Here is a 19,439-nt window from a genome sequence, read left to right as displayed (position 1 = left end):
ATCCCTGACAAATCTAATCGGAGTAGTTTAATAGAGATGTAAACAAGCTCCAGTTCCAGTTTTTGTTATTAACATAATCTTGATAGTCTGCAGGTAGGGGAAACTATGTGACTTCAAGAAAAATCCATTTTTATTAAATGCAAAGTACTGGTACAAGATTTTTGCCAGTGCTTTACTGACATTTCTTATGTTAATGTGCAGCACCTGTGCGTTTGTGGTCTGGATCAAAACATTTCTCTCTTAAACCATCTTAAATGAAGGTATTAGTCTGTTTTGTCTCGGTGTATAAACTATTCAGGGTCTAAATCCATTTATTCAAAGCTCATCTTTCTCTTTTAAAAAGCAGCTTGACCTTGTAGCTCATGTCCCTGCCAATCACTCAGAGACTGAATACTGGAGCCCTTGCTTGTTTTCAGTAGCAGGGCTACCCCCCCCTTTTGTCAACATTTCGTTTGAATTTCAGCTTAAACACCAGAAGCACTTGTTATTTTCTGTGTGACCCAGGACACGCACAACCACATGCAGCACGGCAGCTCCACCCTCAGAGACTAAATGTGACCTTTGAACCCACAATACGCCCCCGGCTTTGTTACGAAGCTTCAAATAGCTGCAGACCTCTTCTCCCAAATGTGAGGGCTGGGGACTTTGTTCCCTTCACACACACTGACTGACACGAAGTGAGGAGGAGGAGGTGGGTGATGAGTAAGAAATAACGGTGCTTCTTTGTGTTTTTTAACCACAGTTAGACTAAATGTTGGCTTCAAGATCGATAAAGCTGCTACACACTTAAATGAGAAGGTTGAAAAGCCGAGGTAACACATTTGTCAATAAACAGTGTTGCAAGATGTACCATTGTTGTGCATGTACAATAATAATAGCTTTAATTCTTAAAACCTCTAAATGTATGACGTCAAGTTTCACTGTTGAAGTTTTTTAAACATAGAGAAGGCTGTGTAGGTGATTTAGAAACTGACGTTAACCGTGTTAATATTCTTGCCATCAAGCCACTGCCGCCACTCACAGCAATTGGATTATTGTACAGAACTGCTCTACCTGTTACTTTTGCTCATGCACAACAACACACAGTGTGTCTAGTAGGAATAATGTCCTGAATCCAGAACCAATTGCATCCACTTTGTATGAATTCCTGGATATGTTATGAACTGTGGTGCAAGCCTTTGGATTTGCATCCTGAGATGTGCTGTGCATCACTTTGTGGCATCAAACTTGTGAAAGCTAATTAGTTAATTAGTTAATTATTGAGGAACCATGATATGCCCCTGGGCAAGAATTATCGCTGAAACACTCCACCACACCAGTATACATCGCATACGTAGGTACCCAACTGCTGGACTTTTATGCCACTTTCACTTTGAGACTGTTCAGACAAGTCAGGCAAGTCCATAATGTTGGGAATGTGTGGACAAAGTGTAATGGTGACTAGCCACACAGCATTTATTACTGTTGTCAGAGGATTTAGTGGTTCAGGGGTGCTGCGAGGAATCCTTGCCACCGTGATAAGAAATATTTAAAATATGAGCAGCAGTAAATGCAGCTTATCAAGAGTAAAGCTGACATTTTAGGGCCCCATTCCAGCTTCCTCTCACTCTATTCTACATTTGTCAGCTTAACCTGGCTCCTTCTGCTTTAGTTCTCAACACTTGTATGTCCTGTAATCAAATCTCCTCTCTACACCCATGTAAGTCACAAATCCAGGATTGAGATATCCAATTTCGCCAAAGTAGGATTGTAGTTTGTGCTTCCCCCATAAAGTTGCGTATCACAACCTATTATTTTCACCATTCATTTTATTCAATCAATCTCCTGGTGGGTTCATCTTTCATGTGTGAACGTCTTTTGGCAGCACTGCAGTTTATTACAACCACAAACTGTTCTCAACATGAAAATTCCCTAAAAAAAAAATGCCCTCTTTCAGACTCAAAGCCAGGTGCTGATAGCAGATGTGCTTTGTTTTTCTTCGTTGGTGCATTTTGATGTCAGCTGGAGCAACTCAGCCTGGTTTCTCACCATCGGCAGCCAAAGAGTGATGATAATGTGGTTTCTTACTGACTCATACTGGACCCCTCTTAATCTGCAGCCACCCACAGGCTGAAATCCCTCACTCCCACTCTCCCACCCTGTTACTGTTTTCTTTGCATAGAAACGCCAGTCTGTTGCTCTTTGTCTCCTTGTCTCTCTCCTCACAGAGACTGGGTTTTCCATTTTGTTTACCTCCAAATACACCGACTACTATGGAGACCTCAGAACACTCACCTAAAAGTCTGAGGGTGGGTGTAGACGGGGCGTACAGTGATCTTGGCAATGCACAATTATATTTTTCACTTGAGATTTTTGCCTAAAACATCCTTTTTAAAGAAATGTGAGCTTTCCCCACATATTTATAACTTGATGATTCATTACTTTTTGTTCCAGTTGTCATGTGGAAGCTTCTAGTTTATATACAACTTATTTGCACTGGAAAATATAGTTTGGAGGAAATGTAAATAGTATTTTGTTTACTGCCAACTTTTTGTTCCAATGCAGGAAGTATGATATTCTAGTACTGCAGCAAACTCTTTGTTCAGAATGGATAGTTGAATGCGTTCACAGTATTTTGTCAACAAAGACTGAAGTTTGCATGCCGTGTTGGGTTTGGGTTACTAAAAGACTTTGTGAAGGTTAGTTCAGGGAAAGATCCAGAGCTAGACAACTACATGTAATTCATTGGCAGTACAGAGATAAGACACTACGTAAGATAAACTAACCAGCTGTGTTTTAAAATATGAATGGAAATGGAGATGCCAACACTGACTCATCTAATATGTGATTTTCTTTGTTGAAAGGTTGTTTTCATCAAAACAGACCTCCATCATCTGACCTGACTCAAACGGTGACTGAACAGGCCACTTGGGAACACCTGTATTCATTTCCTTCCAAGACTTCTAACTAAACAGATTACTGCATGAAGCACTCTATGCTAGTGTAACAGCCTCTAGTAAGACCGAAAAGGTAAATATAATATGATAAATGAACTCTTTCCAATACTCCAGCCCTTCATTTCAGAGGAGGCCCTGAAAATTATTACCTAGTATAAAACCTGACATACAGCAGACAAGACATTTACAAAAAGACAAAAAGCATAACACCTGTCAGGCCGTTTGAGGCGAGGCTGAAATGTTGTAGTTTAAGCTGATTGTTTCAGCATGTCTACTGTAAATCTCAATATGCTATAAATCCACCATGTCAGTACAGTATGACTTGGTACCAGTCAAGAGTTTGTGGAGAAAAAAGTGATTCTAGTTGGATCTCAGAAACTTTACCTAGTTTCATTTCAATTTCAATACTGAGGTGGATCCCAGCTTGTTATTAAGGCTGACAGAGTGTGTAATCAAACCTAAGATGATGTTGAATATGAAGAAGGCCCGTTGGTTAAAGACAGCATTTGACAGATTTCCAACAATTTTAGGAATGTCGCCTGACAACAGCAGTGGTCAGTCTGCGCGAGGCCAGCGAAGTGAGGACGGCTTATCGCTGATGCCGCCTCTCTTACAGCATCACTCACAGGCAGTGATGGCTCTTATCTGTCTGAGCTGTCAGAGACAAGGTCTTAACACATCTTTATCAGTTCTCCCTTCTACCACACTGGCTCCTGCAGCCAGACTGGTGGATGTGTTTGTTGTAGGCAGATTCCTTTTGGTATCGCTGTTCAGCGCTCTTGAGTCTAGACAGATGAATCACTGATGGCATCATCACAAGAAGACTTGTGCTATTTCACTGGACAGAAAATCCATATCAAAATATGTCAAGTCACCATTTCTTAGTTCTTCCAGTGCATCTATTCATTAACATTGTTTCTAATGCATGTGTGCTGAGGTTGTCCATTGCCATCAATTCTGTTTCTTTTCAAAGAAACAAATGTCCTGAAGCAGCTGAAGTGGGGATGTTAATAGTCTCAGGATTACTTTTCTTTGCTGATGATGTTCTGTTTATTGTGTCAGACTATGACCACTACCACATAGTTTGAGATTGAGGGTGCTTGGATGAAAGTCAGCAGCTCTAAATCTCACTCCCTTGTATGGGTTGTGAGCAATTGTAATTGAGGGAATTGAAATACCTGGAGTGGCAATGACTGTGCTTTAAAGCAAGCCTGAAGGCAAAAATTTTCAATTTGAATTTGAATTTTCAGTGGTCCAAGTGTCAGATTCATGATCATGGGTTCTTTGAGCAAGCCAAAATTAGTTTATGTCACAGGATGCAAGGATATTTAGAGACAGTGGTAGGAACTCTAACATCTAGAAGGAGCTCTGAGTTCAACCAGTGTCCTGCTGCCTTTTTTTTAAGAAGGCTAGTTGAGAGGTTTCCGCACATGATCAGGTTGCCTCCTGGATGCCTCCCTGTGAAGGACGTCTGGACATGTCCTGCTGGGAGACCCTGGTAAAATCCCACAATAGACAGGGATAAGATTTCCAATTTGTGCTGGAATGCCTCAAGATCCTCCAAAAGGAGGTGGATGGACATGCTTGGGCTTATCCTGCTGCTACCCCAACAACGATTAGAAACTGGATCAACAATAAGACATGTAATACTGGAAACAACAGTCTGATAGAGAATTTGGTTGTCAGAAAGAAACCACATTCCTGTAATGCCACTGATGTGAAGTTTTATCTTAGCTGTTTGAAAATTTTACTTTGATAACTTCTTGTTTTTCCTAGATATACTTGAAAGAAAGTTTTGGACTTATTGCTGCAGCTCCTTCCATTGATCAAGGTCACTCAAGAAAAGTGCTTGAAAGTGAGAGAAACCACAACAGTGAAGACGAGCAGGGGGAGCAAGGGGAGGAGGACTTAACTGGAGTGTGTTAATTTGTATTTGGGTGATGTATGAGGGGAGGGCTGCATTAGAAAGCGGTGGTCCTTAGAGAGACATGAGGAGTCAGATTTCAGCTTTGCGAGGGCCCCTTGAGTCTGACACACTGAAGCTGCCTTTGTTAGACTGGGAACCAGAGAGAGAGAGAGCGAGAGAGAGGGCGAGCAAGAGTGAGGAGGAGGAGAGGGAGAGGCTTTTAGTGTGGAGTGAATGAGAGAGCGAGGCAGAGTGGGCTCCATCTCTCTCTCTCTCTGTCTTACCAAAGCTATCACACATGAACAGGAAAACTTTAGTTTGGATCTAAGCGTACCATCACTGAAGATGACTTCACGGTAAATGAAAGGCACTGTTTTTTTCTATGAAGAAGTTGTTTTAAGTCAACTTTTGGTCAGTTTCCCAACTCTTCACTTCTGTCTTCATACAGCATTCCTCCCTGGTTCTTTGGATTATCTCTACTAGTCCTCCGGTTCTGCTGCAGTCACTCCTCTGCCTATCTGCTGCTGGACGGTATGTGCACTCTCTGTCTGTTTATTTCTTACTGCTGGATCAAGTGGGTTTTTTTTTTTCTGCTGTTGTTTGTGAACTTTCTGCTGGCTCATGAGTTTTCATCCACTGAATATGAATGGTGAAACTGTTGCGCTCTGCTTCTGGGAACTGAATGTTTTACACTGAGACACAGGATGATATTACTTTAAGGAAGCTGCTTTAACAGTATTCCATGAATATTCCTGCTATTACTGGGAAATCATGTTGATTTTATTGTGATAATTTACGACATTATGAACATTTAGAAGTCATTTATTTGAAGCATTTAGTTAGCGTTATAGTTATGTTGAAATAGTGATGTTGTGGCTTAGAAGATTTTGAGAAAGACAAGCCAAGTTCTGAATTGATGCATTATTAATTCCTCTTTCTCTACACATCATTTTGGCTCTTTACTCCCTTGTAGCTGGTAATTAAAGTGCCTATATAGCTAAAACCATGGGAAAGTCCTTAGGGGCTATGAGTCTGCTTTTTTGACGGCTTGCATAGACCCCTATTTGATAAGATCAGTACATCCCATGGGATGCTTAATATTGGATTGGACCATGTCCAAAGTCACTGTACATACTGTTTATACTGAAAGTAGGGTGGCAACAGTGTGGAGAGTTAAACACCCAAGACTCTGGAAACTTTGGGAACTTTTGGGACCCACTGTTTTTAGATGAACTTCATGACATCAGAGCTCACAAGGCAGATACCTGCTGGCTTCTGTGCTGTATGATGGTTTCAATTATTTCTTGACTGATGCGCTTCTGGGAGCCCATGTGCAGTACGTATGCTGTCTCTGCACACTGTTTTCACAGCTTAAATCTAGATTTTCTCTGTGATTAATGGATCAATCAGGACACTTCAACATGCTCTCAATTAGTGCTGAAAGTACTGCAGATTCCCTTTTCCACTGCAATTGGAAACAGGCGAAACCTCACAATGTTCACATTGACAGACTGCAATCAGCAGCGATGCCTAATTAAGGTAGTGAAGATGATGTAATCCTACTAAGTTCTGAATGTGTGAGTTGGAGGGTGCACGTCAGCGATGAAGGTCATTGTCAGTTATGTCTGAGAGCTTCCTTTTATTAGCTTTCTTCCTGGCCTTGAGACAGGCTAATATGCCATCACTGCTCTCATCAGTGCTGGAATCCAGATTGACATTTGCAGCTTTGTGTGTGTGTGTGTGTGTGTGTGTGTGTGTGGATATCTTGACCTATGATCACCATAAGACCTCCATGTCACAAAAGCAGCATTGTTTGGGCCCAGTCAAATAATTATGGGGTCTCTCCGGCTGATGTGGCCCCACGGAGCTTAATTGTCATAATCTGGCATTTTGAATTAAATCTCACTTTGGCTGCTTCTGGCTGAAAAAGTATAACCACTTTGTAATAATACCCTGACCCTAATTATGAGATGAAGTGAAATAATGATATTGTAGGAATTCAGTTTTACGTGATATTTGCAAAACAGCAGACCCTGACCATAGATGTGTTGGAGTTTGGTTGATGTTTGACAACAGAAAAGTTTTTACAGTGTGATTTTTATGGTCCAACTTCCTCTACTTTAGATCCTGCAGAGACTGGCTGAGCCAGAGGCTCCACTCTCGGGCTGTTTGTGCTTTTGCCATATTCATAATCCTCTGCCATGATTCACTTTTTCAAGAGGGGGAAAAAGACGAGTGTGTGTGTGTGCACGCGCATGCTGGCTCTCTTGCCAGAGAGAGAGCACTAGGGACAAATATTTCCAGGCTGCATGCTGTAAATATTCTTAAACAGAGCTGTCCCCATGGCAACCTTCACATTTCTGTGCACGATTGTTGAAATAAAGCTGATATAATCCATTTCCTCTGTGTGAAATAGTGCATTCTGCTTCTTTCAGCTGTCTGTTACCAGAGTGTATTAATGTTTTTAGGTGAATGCAGCAGAACTGACAGCCGAACAAACCAGAACAAAAGCATGTCTATGGATGAAAGATCTGATTTTAAAATTTTAAAGTCTGTGCTTGATAGTGGCTACGAAGGCTTGGTTGTGAGTGGGTAATGAATTACTTTGAAAACAGCTGAAATGATGTAGAAAGTAAGAAGCAAGATAGAAAAGTGGAAGAGAATGAACAAATGGATGTGAGTTAATGGGCTGAAAGAATTAATGAATGAGAAACTGAGTTAATCCATCCATCCATTGTCTTTACCTCTTGGGGGGGCTGGAGCCAATCCCAGCTGAATAATTAAAATATCTCTTGATAATTAGACAAAACATTAACACTTACAGAATGAGTAGGTGATTGGATAAAGGAACAAATGCATGGATCTAGGTATGAACAGATCTATGACTGGATGAGTCAGGTAATACATGACTAAGCAGCTGAATGGTTGAATAATTAAATACATGCATGAATGAGTGGTTAAGTGAGTGAATGAATAGAAGAACAAATATTGTAGCGAATATCTCAAGACATCTCAAAACAAACCAACAAAAAAAGCAATAAAATGGCTTTGTTCAGACTTATGAACACTATACTTTGCTATAATAATGGTTTTCATCCCAAAGAAGAAAGCATCCTCTCTGGGTATAAGCCACCTTTAATCTTCACTAATCAGTAACATGTTAACAAACACTAAGCAAACATAACCTCTTCACCCTGGGGTGCTGACATGCGATTTTATACACATACACACATGTACACTTGCACACACTTGTATATGCCTTTTATACCGCGGCCACAAAAAGAACACAAACTCATGCAGACACATTGCAACTCACTCCCATTGTTCTCCATCTGCTGTACACATGGTAATTATTCACAAATAATAATGGCTTTAATTATCTCGATGGAGGAGCAGGAATGTCCAGGACACAGTTGGCTGTTAGAGATAATGAATAAGATGATGTGGCTGGTGATGTGAGTCTTGGAGAATGAGGTTATGATTATTACATTGGGGGCGATGATGTGGATAATGATGATGAGGACAAGGGTGACAAAGAGAATGACGAAGATGATTAGGATGTGAGTCCTTGGAGATTAGTGAAGTGCATAAAGAGTGTACAATAAACTTGGATGTCGGAGATGGAGAATCATGAACATTGGAGACTTTTGACCTACAGATGGAGCTGTTATGAATCCCAACATGTCACTCCTGAGTCAGTAAACAGTGCAACAGAATAAAACAGTTACCATTTTGAAAACTGTTCTGTCTCACAATAAAAACAGTCTGGTCTACAGCCAGGAGCAGGACTCATTATTTTCTTTTTTTCATCAGTTGTTTGCTCAGGAAAGGTCAACTGAGTGTATTTGCTCTTTTTGTCGAGTTCCCCTCCCCCTCGTCCTGTGTGTCCACTTTTCTTGCTTTTCTTTCTCTGGTAGGATGATCACTCTGCCACAAACGAGCCAAATTTCGCCCATCTTTACATCAACCCTGGTCCTAAACCAAACCAGGTCTCTCTCTTCGGAGAGGGGTGGGTAACTCCATGGCAGTATACTCTACTGTACTGGCATCTACATTTATTACTCATAAGACCAGCTTAAGCTTTCCTGAAACCCACTATAGTAAAAATATGAAGAAAAGGCAAGTGTGTGGCCTTTTGCAGTGAGGGGAAAGACTTGGATGTAATTTCACTTGGAAGGAGTTGGCTGAAATTAGCTCTCTCAAGTAGAACTGAGAGAGCATATCGAATTTATGAATTTGAACTTTTTTACACAAGACAACTTACCCAATAACTGCTGCAGTTTTTCGTCATTGTCAGCAATTGATTGACTGAAGTTATTTGGACTCATCCAGTAACTTGACAGTGAATGAGCGGATGCGTTACTTCGTACTGGTTTCAGGGTTAAATTTGGCTGCAAAATGTTTTGTTAATAAATATTTTACACCGATTCTATACATCATATTATATATACAGAAGACTTAGGATTGGGATCTTTGTGTTTGGCTGCATGTTTGATTTGAATTCAGAAGTGCTGCCTTGGCTGCTGCAGTCACTGTACATTTCAAACACTTCTGGAAAGCATTAGGGAAAGAAAGCTGATTTCTAAGTGTGCTCGAGAGAGAGGATCTGTGTCCAAACAAAAGGTGGGGAGAAAACACAAGAGGGAAGTCGTGACAGAAGCTGTTCCTGAAACCTTTTTTTCACCACAAATATGCTGTTTATTTAATGTAGTAATCCAAAATCCTGCACCTGCAGACTGGCTCTTCATTGTGAGTGTTTCTACAGAAGTAGGAAGGCACTGAGTTTAAGGGAATAATGTGTAAATCCCTCCACTTTTGTCTTGATTCTGACTTAACGAGACCCTTATTTGGCTCCAGTTTAATGAAGGCAATGTGGACGTCAGCACTGTCCAGAGGTAACATGTCAGGTTTTGATTAAAAGTCTAATTTCAACTCAAGCACAGTAAAACTCCCAGTCCTGTCCAACAATGATTTCATGAATGAGCAAGAGCAAACCACACACAGAACTGGAGACTTTTAAAGTCTGAGGCCTGAATGTCCAGTTTGTTTCCATCCACCACATGACGTAACACAAGAGTGAGTCCACTTGTATCCATTTAATGAAAGTTTGGATGTGTTTGGGACACATGATACTACGCAGGTCTTTCCTGAGAAAACATCAGCACAACAATGAGCACTGAGCACCAAAGCTGTCAGCAATTCAAAAACAACCAAAGGCGATCATGATGACTCGGTCTACACTGGACAAGGTAAAAGAGGCCAGATGTTTTGACCATGCAGATGTATCTTAATGCTCTGCATGTCGAGTTTTACAGAATGAAAATTGCCTTCTCTGTTATATCAGGAGGTTATGATATAATGTTTACATTTCAGACATTTGGCAGATGCTTGAAAGTAATTAACTTTTGAAACAAAACCATGATAAAAAAAAATGTATTCTACACTCTCTCTTATTATTATGCTGATATAACACAGTGTGGTTCTGGCTTAAGATCACTTATGTAGTTGACATCTAGGCTATAAAGTCTTCAAAACCTGGAACATTTAAAGCCACGATTCTCCAAAAAAAACATCATTCAATTCCAATCAACTGTATTCATATTTGTTTATTTTTTGTTTGTTCATTGGGAAAGCGACATGAGCATCTGCACCCCAGATTATTCCTGTTACAGTAACTTCCACCAACTGCCAACTTTGGTCCAATATGACATCTGTTATCTTCATATGGTCTTTAATTAATTTCTTTCACTCATAAGGAAACGGGAGGCAAATGTAAAAGGAGTTAATTCAGTAGAATCTGTAGTCACTCAAGAGATTTGCCCCACAGTCCCGCTGCCTCGATTTCCGTGTCTGCAATTAATCTAAAACAATCCCCAAACCAAACACGTGCATTGTCCTGGATGGTAAACAGGAAATTCTAAATCTGTCCTGGACAAAACAAGCTACTATTTTGAGTCGAGCTGGAGATAGTGATGGATGAGATGGACGAAGCATCAAAGCAGAGGACAAACGCAGGATGTGTGAAGTACAGGATGGATTCTGTGTTTGAGGGTGAAGGTGTGACGCCAAATGTCACTTTGACCACCATCCTTTGTACTCTTCTTGTTTATTGTTGTCTGCCCTATTTTAGTAAAACCTTCCAAATTATTTGAAATGAACCTGTAAACAGATTATCTGTGAAAGTTTTAGTGAGAGATCTTGATGGTGTGTTGTGAACGTATTTGAATTCTTGCGATAACATGTCTGATAAACCTCTCAATGACTCACACTTATCTAAACATCAGTCGTCACTCATTGAAATCAAAGCTCTGACCATCAAAGAGCTTTTAAACCGAACGTCCTGAACGCTGTGTTTGATGTGGTCGACTGTTTTCTATCCTCTGCCTCCATTTTAATGTTGGACGACACAGATCAAACAGAACAGCAAGCAAACTTTTTTGCTTTGGTTTTGCCTTTAATACATGGCCAGACTGCGAAATAATGAGCATAGGCTTGGATGCGGAGTTCTGTGTTTCTTCAGACGGATGCTGTGCATATTTTAGGCGTTCATTCAGGTTTTCTGACATCATTTAAACCTAGTGTCTACCTCAACAGTGGCGCCAGATATTCTGGAAGCCTTGGTTTTGACATGTTGCCTGAAGTCACCTTTAAACACACTGGTCGCAGGTCAGGCCTCCTTGTTGCTTACGTCTGCAGCAGAAGTGACTGTAACTGTGCTTATACACACTTTAGAGGAGCAGGCCTGTGACTAGAGGATTGTACATTTTAAATTAGAGACCAGCTGGAGCAAAGTGGCTGGGAAAAATGAAACAAAAACGCTTTCTTTCCCAAACACCTACTGTTGAAGTTCTCTTGAGCAACGCCGCTAAAGGCCAGTTGCTCATGCAGAGCTGTTCAGTGGCCCATAGACTGTGGCTGTCTGACTGAGCGCCGCTGTAAGTGTGACGCAGGATGAAAAGAAAATTCCTCTCTGTAGCTGTGTGTTGGAACAGTGCAGCACATAAACATGGTTACAGCTGTAAAGGGCACGGCTGTGACTGAACCACAGTGCATCCTGTGTGCCATGAGGACATTTTCCTTAATGAAGAGTGACCATCATACAACGTCTTTCTGCATTCCTTCAGGAAACGGCGCAGTCATACAGTAGGGTTGTCATCAGAAGGGATTAGAGAGGCATCAAAACTTCAATTTACGATAATGAAAAGCTGAATGAATTAGCATGTTTATTTTTCTGGGAGCGGCTGACTTTTGCATCTCAGAAGCCCGCCGGGTGAAAACATTTCTAGCAGTCTGGAAAGTGTCTGTCAGGGCGGAAAGATGGAATAGAAACAAGCAGGTGTCTGTTCAGCTGCGTGGAGACCACAGAGACGGAGGACGTGTCGTGTCATGGAGCATCTGAGTGTCTAATGAGGTCATGGAGTGCAGAGCAGCTGTGTGTGGCTCTGAAACATGCATACATGTAAGAAATGGGGATTTCAATGTCCTTAATTTACCACAGTCCTTGTTAATGAGTTCTGTGTATTTTCCATTTCCTTTTATTGTTTTGTGAGTCATTGTGTGTTGGCATGTGTGTAGATGTACGAGTGTGCAGCACACTTCTACTTGTGTGTCTGTGTTTGCGCTGCAGGACGAGGGCTCCTCTACTGACAGAGCAGTTGTCGGTGGGAACAGATTTATGAAAGCTTCCTTTTCCTTTTTCACTACGAAGTATCACCTTTACCCTCCTTGTCTCACTGATCTCTGCATGTTTGATCAGTGTGTCGCCTCCCAACCAGGATGTTGAAGATAAGGATGCTTTTCCCCCATGTTTAGGCTTATTGCTACTTAACGGTTTACTTGAACTCTAATAATGAAATGAAGCTACAATGTTCCTGGTAGTTTATCTTCCAAGCCCTCTCTCTATACAGTTGTATGTGGACATCTAAACATTTCAGCCGTATGTAATTGTTGCACTTCTCATTCCAAGACCGTAGGCTTTAACCTGATCTCATAACAGCCTCCACTTTCCTGTGAAGGCTTTTCACAAGACTTAACCCCATTAGATACCTTCATGGTATCTTCTTATGTCAGAGCTCTGTGCGGACTTGTCAGGTTCTTCTACACCAGACTGCCCAAAATGTCTTTGTATGATGTAGGGCCGAGATTAAGACACACACAAGGATGTCTACATACTTTTGGCCATCTAGTGTAAGGGTAGACAAGTTTATCCAGGTGATTATCACCGATATTGCTCAGTAAATATAAAATATTTAGTCTTTAGTTAATGAATTAAGTATTTTTGCTCACCCTTTCCAAGAACAGAAGGTGTCGTAGATTGTATGTACTCTAAAGTCCCCTGAGCCCAATCGTGATTTGTGATTCCGGGCTATACAAATAAAATTTGACTTGACTCGACACCTGACACCACAAGGTTACACAGGGTCACAGCTCAGCAGTGTTCCTGGTATGTTGTCCCAACCTTGAACTTTAATGGCTCTGGTTTGGTCTCCTGTCTAGCTAATGGATGACTTCTGGTCATCAACCTCAAAGCAAGCCTGGAATTTAAACACACTTGGACTTTGTATCTTTTGTCTAACTTTTTGTCTTCCATAGTGGGAACATTTTTGTTTGGACTGAAGACCACCTGCTCGATTCTTTTTGGAATTATGAAGTACTTGTAAGATTTTCTGGCCAACTTTACCATTGTAATTGGGTCAGGATCTGCATTTTTTTCTTTGGCAGCTTGAGGCATAATGAAGGGAGAGATCAATACGAGGACAGCTTCTAGCAAAAGAGCAAGTGAGATATTCCCTGAAGAGCATACATGGTGAGGATCCTGATTGTTTCCTAGTGGGAGGTGGGATTAGTGGTGGCATTGATGGTGGTTTTGTGTCATGTGAGTCCCAGCGTGTGCGCGCTCAGCTGGTCTGCAGCTGCGTTGTTTTTGAGGACGCTGTCGACTAACTTCCTGAAATCCCACCACAAATCTAATTAATTTCTTGGTCTCAGTTTACCTTTATTGTCTCACCACCACTGGCGAGTAAACGTCACCAAACACTTCTCCTTCCTTTTTCTTTCTGCTTTAGTTACTGTCTTTTTTATGCCAATTACCTGATCTGACCAGACCTGTTTTTTTGTCTTATATTTTGGTATTAATTATCTGTCTCCTCCTTTCTTATTTATCATTCACCTCCATTGTTTATAACCTCCCACAGTTGTGAAAAAGGTGTTTATTTTACTATGATTTATTCTAGAAATTCAGTGTGGAAATTATAACTACATGAAAATGAGTCCATTTCTCACCTTAGTTTGTGGTTAGCGCTTCGCTGCTGTTCCTGCTGTTGGCCTCTCATTAGCATTACCAGTTATTATGTGTTGTAGACTCTTTCACTTCCATCACTCCAAAGTCATACGTATGTGGCTCCTTTCCACTGAAAACAAATGAGTAAAAATGTGCTTTTTTCTTTTATCAGATTAGACCATATTACCGTTACTTAATTGTCCCACTTCAATTTGCTCCTCTTTAAAGAGAGAAGGGCAGAGATCGCTAAAGCTGGAGGAGGCTTGTGTTGGAGTTCACTCCATTCACAGAAGTGCTGACAGTTGTAGCTTGTTTGATTTAGTTGCACCGCCGCTGCTGTTGGCGCAACAGGTTAGCAATGCACGGCAGATTTGTGTTTGCCGCTTGACTTTGCATAGAACTTCAGCCACAGCAAACTTTTGCGAGCTGGTAAAGTTGGATTCAAGAAGCCTGCAAACATAACCTCAAGTCTGTGGGATCACAGAAATGAAGTCAAACAGTGACTGGTCTCCTTACTTTCATTCAGCTCATTTTAAAGTGATGGGCTTGTACTAGACTAGATGAGTTTCATATGGCTCTTTTGATATGTTTTGGAATATGGAATGAGTTTTTCTGGCATTCAGCATCATGAGGTCATCAGTTGTTGACGTCTCTGCAATTATGCTTGTTGATGCTCTGCAATAAAAAATTCATTGATATGGTCAGAAAAGCTCTCAAGTCTCCCAGAGGGATCCTAAATATCCAACGAAATGTTTATTAGAAAAAGCGTTTTAGGGGGTTTTTCATTTATCTGCTTTTGTTTGCTAGGTTTGACTTGCGTGTAGCACAGTTCTGCTTTCAGGGAATCTGAAAGTGACCAAATGTGGCCAGAGATGTGATTTTCATCATCTCCCTTACAACTAGCAAAATATGTATTTAAAAAATAAAATAAGAGAATGGATTTATTAACGTGTCTTCTCCTTACAAACTGTGTGAAAGCATGTTGGTCCAGTTCTGTCAAGCCTGTAGTAACATGGGAAGTTTCACATTTGATATCTGTCCAGTTTAAAATGAGAACCAGGTTTGTTTCAACTAAAATGACAAGAAATCAGTACAACAGCAATCAGCCATGTTGATTACTTCATACTCGGTTTGTTTAACCCCAAAGCTTTGTAGATTATTCTCACATACTTACTTAAACGTTAAGTCTGGCAATAAAATGGAAGGGATATCATCAGACTGCCATCGTTTTCCCAAACACTTGTTGATTGGGTGAGCACAGCGGGTGCAACACTTAACTAAAATTTGTCATCTGGCAGAAAACAAATGTCTTTTGGCCTCTTTCGTTGATTCCAGCAAATGTTTAACTGAACTGTAATTTGCAGCTGAATTGGGGGAAAATTGCACTAACCCTGTCCTTGAGGATCCACCTCAAAATAGGAATGCAGTTATAGAGCAATACAAAGCAAAGCAATCACAAAAGTAAATGGTTCTGGGTTAAAATGTAAACTCTCTTAAATGTAAACTAAAGATTTCTTTGGGTTGTGGGAAGAATTTCTATTTTTTTAGTGGCTGAAACTCTTTTCTTCTTAAGGCCGTGGTTAAACAGTGCTGTCATCAGTCTATCCCTCAGACAATGCCGGACATCCCGGTCTGGGGCTGAGGCTCCCAAAGCTTTCAGCAGCCTCTTTCAACCAGGGTAGAAAGAAAAACAAATCCATTTTCCAAAAAGCTTTCAAATTTGAGAACAAGTTCAACACCTGTTTAGCTGCAGAAAACAGTCCTGATGTTTGTATTACACCAAAGTGGAAATGTCTGGCTATCATGTGTGTAATTTGATCAGGCTTTTTGACTAAGAGGGAACAAATCCAAGATAATAATTTCATTGGGATTAAGAAATTCGTTATCCAATTTGGGCCGGACAGACATAGTTTTTGTGCTCGTCATAAGACCACCCTTGTGTTGTGTTCAAACCTCCAAACATTTCAGTCATCACTGTATGGAGAAAAACAGAAGAGCAAATCTGTGCTCCAACCTCTCACAGACATAAGAGCAGAGATCGGCCCTTATTTAGCCCTTGTCCTCCCAAAAATACCATTTCCTTGCTGTTCTTTCGACATTCAGGCAGAGAGCCCTGAGTCATCAAAAACTATCAAACAGTAGGATTTAAGAACAAATTCTATTTAATAGAATGCAGAAAATATTTGTTCAAAATAAACAGCACATTTGAGTTTCTGTTAATAGTCCAGTCGTTTCCACTGGATTGAAATGTCATAATCAGCTCAATTGTTCTGTTTATTTAGCATAAGTGGTCCTGGTAAGAAGTAAAAACAGCTACTCCCCATCAGTAACGTGGTACCCATAAAAACTGAATGAAACTTGGCTATGTGGGGGAGCTGAGAGCAGTTGTTTTTATGGAAAATCATAGTGGCATGTATTTGGCAAGCTGAACCTGAAATCAGCCACAGTGAAACCGTGAAATGCTGGTAAATTGTATCTGTGGTTTGTCTGGCAAACCTAGATGTTTCTCTGGTAGGAAGATACAACCAGTGGATTCAATTTTGTTTTCTTTAATCCATCACAGTTGAACAATTTCCTTTTTGGCCTTGATTTTTCTAATCGGATTGTTTTGCTGCTCTGCTCAGCTCTGATTTCCTCCCATAGGCCTATATATCATATCAAATGAATCCTCCATCGATGCGTGTATGTAATCATGCCAAAATCTTTAACTTGTAGAATAGAATGATTGTACTGTATTGATGAAACTGTTTTATAGATGTACGGGCTAGTTTTATAATATTGAGAGCAAAAAACACAGTTTTCCGCACAAAGGTACCTGTTCACAAATCAATTTATAAATCAGCTCCTCGCTCCCAATAACAAGTTGTCTTTTTCCATTTTAACAATGCCCCGTACACCCCTCCCCCAAGTCAGGAAACTCTAACAGCTGAATCAAACCTGGCCTAAGGAAGAGGAGGCTAAGGAAAAGAGAGCCAATTTAATGTGATGTAGTGGTTGCCTGTTGCCTAAGGACATTTCTGCCTTCTTACTACACAACATGAACTCTGACCCAATTTCCTTTTAAGAAAATCTCACCAACTGGGAAATCGCTTTGCTTTTGATGCATCATCGAGCATAACCTGACTGCGAACACTCGTGGCAATTGCTCCAGTTTTGGCAGAGTTTTGTGGTTTGTTTTGATATTTTCTTTTTCCTTCTTGCGGCTTAGCTGAACACAACAGAGCAAGACTTGCAAGCCGATGGGACTCAGTACCTGTTGGGTGGTGGTATCATTACCAGGGGTTATAGCGATTAAAGTCACCTTTTGTCAGTCAGAGCTAATGAAAGGAGGTAGTTTTTCTCTTGTAGGTTAAGGCCAACCATTGAGAAACCTCACTTTTCTTTCAGGATTTTGCGGTCATGACAAACACATTACAAAAACATTGGATTTGTGGTTTAAAAAGACAGGATACTTAAACTAAAGTGAAGACGCGGGGAGTTCTAGATGTAAAATGTTGTTGACTGCATAACTTTCTGGCAGGCTGTGCCATTAGTTCTGAATTTCTGACTTTGTTCCTGCTTGGCATTATATTGGCCAGCTGGAAATGTCACAACATACATTTTAGTAGTCAACTCTGCAACAGTTTCCTTTTATCCTGCTTTTTCCTCTTCTCTCTCTTAAAGACATGTTTTTGGTGGCAAGATTGTAAACCTGACAACTCAGCCCTGCTCCATTCTCAGTGTCTTTGCACAAGATGAAGTCTGCGAAGGAGCTTCAAGGCCTTCCTGTGAAGTTTCCAACAGATGATGCAAAGTAGATGTAATGGTCTGGAACAAGAAGGTGGGGGGGGGGGGGCAAGCAGTATCATTGTTATTACAGCCTTGGCTTGTCTTGTAGCCCTGGAGCTCTGAAGTGGAGGGTAACATGGCGCTCATCAGGGTTATGACTGAGGTCTCTCTTAGTTTATGATGTGAAATGATTGTGGTTTCACAAACATGTCTCAGAAACATTGAGGGGCAGGAGTGAGCCATAACTAAAACAGCTGTCCAGAAAAAATGAATTTGAATTATTATGCCCCAAAGACTGTTGTGGACTCGACTAAAGTATCATTTCCACCTCTGGTGTTTTCACCAACTAGGAACACATTGCCGAAAGTGAGTCCGGTTTGGTTTGCCGAGTCTCATGAGTATGATGTCAACATCTGTCATCTTATATTATAAAATCATGTGTTCTGATACTATTATTTTTAATGGTGGGGTCAGATACAACATTCACGCCAAGATTGTCATTATCAGACTATCTTGATCCTGCCATGACTTTGCATATGTCAGACTACACATTAAACGCTGACCAATCACAGCTTCTGGTCCTCCATGGTTTACAGAATAACCTCTGGCAAGAGAAGTCAGAGGTTTCAATGGTCAGGAACACCAATGGTCATGGTGTCTTCAGCGTCACAGAGCACATTGTTGACATCTCAAATTTGGCAAGAAAAGGCAAGAAACCCCAGACAGTTAGTCTTTCTCATGTGGTATTCTACACACAGAGTTGTCTTCCACAATAAAAAAACAAACAGTTGTGTCTGAGGCTCATTTCCATCCCCAAAGCCCCACACATCTGTTGGCTTTGGGCCGTTCTGTAGAAAAGGGGTCAAAGGGAAAGCAGTGACTAAATTGTCCCCAGTCCCTCCAACCACACATTCCTGTCAGTTTCTTGTTGCCTCGTCAAGTCAGGTCAGACTGTGGAGATGAGTCACTCTGGCAAAGAAGCAGATGGAAACATAAACATGTTTACATCCAAGCATCCCTGAAAAAGATCTGTATAATCAGATAGAAGCAGCATCCTGATTATTCCTTATTGTTCGGGACATGTGGCCGACCTTCCCAAACTATGCCAACAGGTGTTTTGGTTTTTCAGCATTTGTTAGTAATTTGTATGCGTCGTCAGTGCAAAGCAGAGGAGCTGGAACCAATTTACCACTAAATTGTATGTACAGTACATCCAGTAAGCTGTTTCATGAAGGACTTTGGGGACTGAATTGAAGCAGATATGCACCTGTGATTATTTAGTGCAATGGCTAATGTTAAAACAAACAAAAAAAGTTGACAACTTCATCTTCTAATATCTCCTCATCTAAAGCACAGCTGATGTCATTTTCATGATGAATCATATCAGGAATCTTGAAAGGTAAAAAATCCAGATTATCTATTTATTTGAGATACTTCATGTGTGCAGAGGATGAGGTTGTCATGCTGTCAGTTTATCTCCTGGATGAGGAAATGAACTCCAGCCAGTATCAAAGAGCCTGTCCGAGTGCCAGCGGGTACTTGTTGAGGA

The 19,439-nt window shown here is 40.8% G+C and overlaps 1 protein-coding gene across 1 annotated transcript in view; it reads left to right on the top strand.

Moving 5' to 3' along the window:
• Positions 1-5,141: 5,141 nt before the first annotated feature.
• LOC139221147 (collagen alpha-1(XV) chain-like) overlaps positions 5,142-19,439 on the top strand; it is a 54,331-nt gene continuing 40,033 nt past the window's right edge. Inside the window, exons 1-2 of the mRNA XM_070853061.1 lie at positions 5,142-5,198; positions 5,291-5,373. Of these exons, the coding sequence (XP_070709162.1) occupies positions 5,188-5,198; positions 5,291-5,373 (94 nt within the window). The 5' untranslated portion in view covers positions 5,142-5,187. The remainder of the gene's footprint in view (positions 5,199-5,290; positions 5,374-19,439) is intronic.

Source organism: Pempheris klunzingeri, chromosome 21 (assembly GCF_042242105.1).
Source record: "Pempheris klunzingeri isolate RE-2024b chromosome 21, fPemKlu1.hap1, whole genome shotgun sequence".
Taxonomy (NCBI): domain Eukaryota; kingdom Metazoa; phylum Chordata; class Actinopteri; order Acropomatiformes; family Pempheridae; genus Pempheris; species Pempheris klunzingeri.
The sequence above is the reverse complement of the archived record's forward strand: the minus strand, read 5'-3'. Positions and strand labels throughout refer to the sequence as shown.